Source organism: Capsicum annuum, chromosome 4 (genome assembly GCF_002878395.1).
Source record: "Capsicum annuum cultivar UCD-10X-F1 chromosome 4, UCD10Xv1.1, whole genome shotgun sequence".
Lineage (NCBI taxonomy): Eukaryota > Viridiplantae > Streptophyta > Magnoliopsida > Solanales > Solanaceae > Capsicum > Capsicum annuum.
Genome location: NC_061114.1, coordinates 215,998,698 through 216,004,780, shown reverse-complemented (window position 1 = coordinate 216,004,780; position 6,083 = coordinate 215,998,698). Strand labels below are relative to the sequence as shown.

General features: G+C 35.4%; 2 protein-coding genes across 2 annotated transcripts; both read right to left on the bottom strand.

Moving 5' to 3' along the window:
- Positions 1 to 288: 288 nt before the first annotated feature.
- On the bottom strand, positions 289 to 2,450 carry LOC124897732. Its single transcript, XM_047411043.1, has 3 exons — positions 1,686 to 2,450; positions 863 to 1,603; positions 289 to 778 (listed from the first exon to the last, which is right to left on the bottom strand). The coding sequence occupies exons 1-3, from the start codon at positions 2,448 to 2,450 to the stop codon at positions 566 to 568; spliced, it is 1,719 nt and encodes a 572-aa protein (XP_047266999.1). The 3' UTR covers positions 289 to 565.
- Positions 2,451 to 2,520: 70 nt separating this feature from the next.
- On the bottom strand, positions 2,521 to 4,747 carry LOC124897734. The gene is made up of 2 exons (XM_047411044.1): positions 2,683 to 4,747; positions 2,521 to 2,598 (listed from the first exon to the last, which is right to left on the bottom strand). Exons 1-2 carry the CDS (start codon positions 4,222 to 4,224, stop codon positions 2,581 to 2,583), a joined length of 1,560 nt encoding a protein of 519 aa, XP_047267000.1. The 5' UTR covers positions 4,225 to 4,747; the 3' UTR covers positions 2,521 to 2,580.
- Positions 4,748 to 6,083: the final 1,336 nt, after the last annotated feature.

Genomic DNA, 6,083 nt, shown 5'->3' with positions numbered 1-6,083 from the left:
AAAATAGACGGTTGAAGTATTTTGTGTAGTATTGTAATATAAATTTATCGTTGGTAGTGTTTCTTGTATGGTATGGTAGTTTGAGCTTGATTCTCCTATGACAGTGTTTCTTGTATGGTGGTTGAAGTTGATTTTGTTGAATGAAATCTCTAATTTCAAATTGATTGTTGGTTTTGAGTACTTGTATGTTTTATTCATTTTGTTGAACTAAATTCATTATACTTGTTTGTTTTGCTCATTTTGTTGAGCTAAATTCATTATTCCAAAATTGATAGAAAAGAAAGAATACAACCACAAAAGATAGATACAAATTTATAGATCTCAATATTCAATACATCCCAATATTCAATACAGTAGAATAAAATCAGTGCATAACTATTAGAGATGCAACTTGAACTTTCAAGTGCAACATATACTACAAAATAACTGCACAAATGTCTGAGATGCAACATTCAAGTGCATCATAGAACCTTCACAAAAAATGATCTTGTCAAAATAACCTACCCCAATTTACAATACAACATTAGTTTTAGTGTAAAAAACTATCAATATTTTAAAACTACTTTCATTGTTGCTTGGATTGTAATGAAGCTATTTTCTGTCTTTTGTTCATTCTCATCTCATCTCTCATCACTTTAAGCTGGTTTTCAATCATTGCTTTTTTACCCCTCCACCTTACTCCTATTTTTGGTTTGCAACCAAAGTCTTCAGTAATATCAGCAGATCTTATAGGATGTGCAGAACCAGTATGTAGTATCCTACTTCTTGGCAACCAGGGCTGTAGACAAAGAAAGAAAGAAAATTATACACATATAAACATCTAAAGACAAATTAAACTTAAATTAAATCAATTAGCACTTACATTATATGTTGTGAAACCATTTTCAGCAATCAAAACACCCATTCCGACTGTCTTTGGCTTTTTACCAGTTGAAGCATATGGATTTGGTGGAGTATGAACAGGTAAAGCAAATGGATTTGGTGGAGCATAAACAGGTGAAGCAGATGGATTTGGTGGAGCATAACTGGTTTGATTTTCAAACCACTCATGCAAAGGTGTCCTCCTTGCCACTCTTATATCACCAAGAGGTGTTTTTCTTGGCCTTTCCCTGTCTCTTCCAGCTACTGCAGTTGCTGCAGTATGTTTAACACCCCTTCCCCTTGCGGCTGTTGCAGTATGTTCAACACTCCTTTTCCTTCCTCTTATAGCTGCTACAGCATGTTCAACACTCCTTCCCCTTTTCCTTGCAGTTGCTGCAACATGTTCAACATGTTCAATACCCCTTCCCCTTCCTCTTGTAGTTGCTGCAACATGTTCAACATGTTTAACACCCCTTCCCCTTCCTCTTGTAGCTACTGCAACATGGTCAATATTTGCAGTCGGTGCAGCTTGTCCAGCTGGTGCAACAGGTGTTGTCTTTCTAGGCCTTCCCCTAGGTCTAGGAGGTGCATCAGCATTATCACTTGTTTTTCTTGGCCTTCCCCTAGGTCTAGGAGGTGCATCAGTAGTAGTAGGAGGAGTGTTTCTTGGCCTCCCCCTAGGTATTGAAGTACTTGGTACATCACTTGGTCCAACATTAAGAATACTTGATCCAATAGAATCCTACAAAAATAGTTGAAGCAGTCACATATTCAAAAATAATTAAGCTACAAATAAATAATAGAAGTCATTTAAAGTTACACACCTTGAAAGGACAACCTTTTTTGTTGTAATTTTTTCCATGACAGATGCTACAAGTCATGTAAACCCCTTTTATTGACATCTTTCCATACTTTTTGGTCTCATAAAACTGTCTATTCCTTTTCTTCTTTGGCCTGCCAGGCATAGAAACAACAACTGGAGGCTCCACATGAGGATTTGTTGACTCTGGCCACATGTTCATGTTGGTCACTGGTTGAATGTAGTGACAGTAAGTCTTGAGATAAGTCTCCTTACTGTAACAACTATCAACAAAATCAATTGGGTCCAATTTCTTGTAGAGTATGGCTGTAATTCCATGTGGACTTGGTATTCCCTTGAGCATCCAAGATTTACAGTTGCATGTGTTATCCCTCAAATCCACACTATGTATATATGGTCCATCTGATATTTCAAAACCTCTCTCTCTATTGAAGTCAATATTACATGTCATTGACTTCTCAGTGTTTTTTTCTAACACTCTCAAAGCCATTGGAGATATTTCAGTCACCCATGTTTCTAGAAAGTTTAGGAATTCACCTAGTTTAGTCATTACCTTCACCCTTATCTCTTCTAGCATAGTAATAATTGTTTTATGCCTTGGTCCTAAGATCCAAGCATTAAAACTCTCAGCTATGTTATTATCTATGCTATCACACTTGATGTCAGTTCTAAAGTACATTTTACACCAACTTTGTACCTTGTAATGAAGTAAATCAGGAACAATATCTTCATCACCTAGCATGGCCAGTTGGTTCAGATTTTTCTTCATTTCAGCTTCAAAGGTGCTTCTTGCACATTTCCAGAACTGGTTTCTTCTTTGAAGACCTCTCCATTTTTTCCCCAATTGGCAAGGATGTGTCTTGCACACATCCTATGCTCCACCTCTGGTAAAAGCTCCATCATGTTGCTCTAAGACCCTGAAAATCAGATCATAACAAATTACATATTCATAACTACACATAATATTCATTACACATAACTAAATGAAGATAAAAGTATACCTTTTGCATATCTGAAATGATTGTGTAATCTCTGTCATCTGTTAATCCCAAATCCACTATCAACAATTTCACAAACCATATCCAAGTGTTCTTATTCTCATACTGTACTACAGCCCAAGCAATAGAAAATATTTGTTTATTGCCATTTTTAGCCACAACAACCAACAACTGTCCTTTGGTTACTCCCTTCAAAAAACATCCATCTAAACCAATACATCTTCTACAACCATCCAAAAAAGCTTTTTTGCATGCATCAAAACAAATGTAGAAACTTTGAAAAATAAGTTTACCACTATCATCAGAATCATCAACTTTCACAACACAAGTGGTGCCCGGATTGGACCTTAACATTTCATCCCTATAGTCAAATATTCTTCCAAACTCTTTCACATGATTACCCATTAAATCTTGAAGTATTTTACCTTTAGCTCTCCTGGCAATACTCTTTCCAACATGTATACCCAATTCTTTTCTAATCAACTGTTGGAACTGAAATATTTTTATGTTTGGCTGCTCACTGATTCTATCTTTGAAATGCTTGTGCAGGAATTTTGCATTACACATGGAATTTCTAGAGGTTTTGATATACCTATGCTTATGATTGTAGGTTTTAATTTGAAAATCATTGGTAGACTTGTTAATACTTGCATACAACAGCCAAGGACACCCTTCCCTACATCTAACCCTAACCTTTTTAGACTCATTAATATACTTTTCTAACTTAACACTTCTTTGAAGTGCATATTTTTTAACAGCATCTCTAAACTCATTCACATCCTCAAAAACCATGCCCAATTGCCACACAACCTGTTTTGCAGAATCATCATACACTACCTTTCTACTATCTGTCCTTCCTAACCCATCTTCTAAATCAGAGTCCACACTATATTCATCAGAACTAAAATACACAGGCTTATCCCCAACAACTTTACCTTTTAAACTTTTATCAACACCTTCTGTCTCTTCAAATCCCAAATCTGGACCAATTTCACCAACAAGAACTTTTGTAGGGTCATTAGGTATTCTTTCTCTTTTCTTCCTCCTCTGGTATTTCCTCCTTCCAGCCCTCAAGTTTATGTCCTCCTCATGCACATCACTTTCAAATTTAGCATCATCTTCAACAAATAAATCTTCATGGTCTGAATCTGAGTTGTTTTCAGTTGAGAGGTCAGAAACATAAGTATTTGCAACTTCACCACCAGCTGCAACTTCACCACCAGCTGCAACCTCACCACCAGCTGCAACAACACCAGTAGATGAGGCCCCACCAGGTGCAGCCTCAGCAGTAGCTGCAGCTTCACCGCCAACTGCAACCTCACCACTAGCTATAACAAAACCAGCAGATGAGGCCTCACCAGGTGCAGCCTCATTTTCAAGCTTAACATATGCTGCAGTAGTTAGTGCTTCACTAAAATGACCACCCTCAACCCCTTTTTCAATAACTCTATCCCCTTCATGGACCCCCTTGTCACCTTCTTTATTAAAAATAACAAAAGATTCCTCATTGGTAGTAGTGTATTTCAGCAAGCCAATGGGGACCATCAAATAGATCAAGTTGATCAATCATGTGACAAACGTACAACTCAACAATATCCCCATTTTCAAAGGATTGTGAAAGTTAAAAAATATCCTCATCACATTGAAAAGATAACAGAAAGTCCTTTTTAGGTGGCCTTAGATAAAAAGTGCACCTTGTTGTAACATACCCTAACTCTTTTAAAAAGTCAGTTAGCTCAAAATAAGATAATTTATCCACATCCACATAAAAAATATCTGTGACTTCACCACCCTGATAATCTGATTTTTACTTTTACTATTCAAACCACCACCATGAAAATATCTCAGGGTTATATATGTAAAATCACCCATTCCTGAAATTTAGTCACATTCACAATTAGTCACACAGGAAGAGTCAATTTAGATTACAAAAAAGCCCTAACTCATTGATAAAAATAAGAATGATTTAGAATAGCAAAAACACTAAATTTGAGAAATTATGAAACTACAGACTTGTTGAACAATAACCCTAAAGAAATTGTCATAAAGTTTCAATTTTTAAGTTTAGAAAAGCTAACCTTCAAGACTTGTTCAACACCAAGACTCTCACAGCTCCCAATACGAAATCACACCTCGAGGAACACCCGAACAGTTGTTAACGTTGATCTTGCAAGTAATTTTTTTTAAAAGAGTAATGTAAGTGAGAAATGAAGATTAGGAGTGAAATGGATGATTGAAAAGGTAAGAGTGAAAGAGATGATTGAAAATGTGAGGTGCTTGTTGAGTATAGAGAAGAGCAGAGAAGAGGAAAGGTCCATTTTTGTTTATTAATTAATTTAACTTTTATTATGTTTGTGGATAAGTATGAGTTAAAATAAAAATTAAATGTTATTTAAACGGGCACGTGTATCCACCGCTATTGGGTTGACTGAGTATGTATAAAAGTTGACCGATATATGCCATTAAAATACAAAAAAAAGTCTAGGGAAGTAATTGAACCCTCGCAAAGTTCAGTATGCTCCATTGAAAATTTGGTCAAAGTTCAGGTATTTACGTATGTATTATCCCATTAAATTATATATATGACATGCACATTTAATATGAAAAATTTCAGGCAACGGTGGAGATAGCTTAGATTTAAATTTTTTTATAGCAGTCTTGTTGTTAGAAGCATTATCAAAAACAATACATAAGATTTTATTTTCGATACCATAAAATCCGACAACTTTAACAATAGAATTAACAATAAAATCTCTAGTATGTTTACGATCTTCTTTATATAAAAAAGCAAGAATAAGTTTTTGCATCACAAAATTACTATCCATCCAGTGACAAATAATAGTTAAATAATTATTTTTATTTACAGCACGACCAAGATCAGAAGTTAGGAACAATCTACATTGAATATTTTTTAACAATGTTGATAAATAAAAACAATATTGTGAATGAAGTCTAAAAATATCAGATCGACAAGTACTTCTAGGAACACCATTAAACATAGGATTATAAATTGCTTGAATATAATAAATAAAGACATCAGAAAAATGAAAAATTAAAGGCAAACAACCCACAACTACCATTTTAGCTATTTTTTCAGGGTCCCTCAATTTATTATACTTCTTCGTTACCCGACCGGTTGTTGGATCCATTCTAGTTTGCGTTGGCCCACCAACATCCCCACCACCTCGTGCAATATTTAACTCTCTTTCATGAACATCACCTATATGTCTTATTAACGTACCCGTATCCACTTGTTTGCCTCCGCTTTTATGCTTATATATTTGTTGACAAATATTGCATTGCACCTCAGTATCTGATACATGTTCAAAAAATTGTTATGCAGTACTAGTTGTTTTACGAGCTCTTGGGGCACGGGGAGGACGGGAAGGGAGATTAACCAATTC

Coding starts and splice junctions, on each gene's coding strand:
- LOC124897732 (XM_047411043.1), bottom strand. CDS start 2,450: ATGAAGAAAAATCTGAACCAACTGGCCATGCTAGGTGATGAAGATATT. Junction 1,604..1,685: donor AAAAAGGTTGTCCTTTCAAG/GTGTGTAACTTT, acceptor CTATTTTTGTAG/GATTCTATTGGATCAAGTAT. Junction 779..862: donor ATGGTTTCACAACATATAAT/GTAAGTGCTAAT, acceptor CTTTGTCTACAG/CCCTGGTTGCCAAGAAGTAG.
- LOC124897734 (XM_047411044.1), bottom strand. CDS start 4,224: ATGGTCCCCATTGGCTTGCTGAAATACACTACTACCAATGAGGAATCT.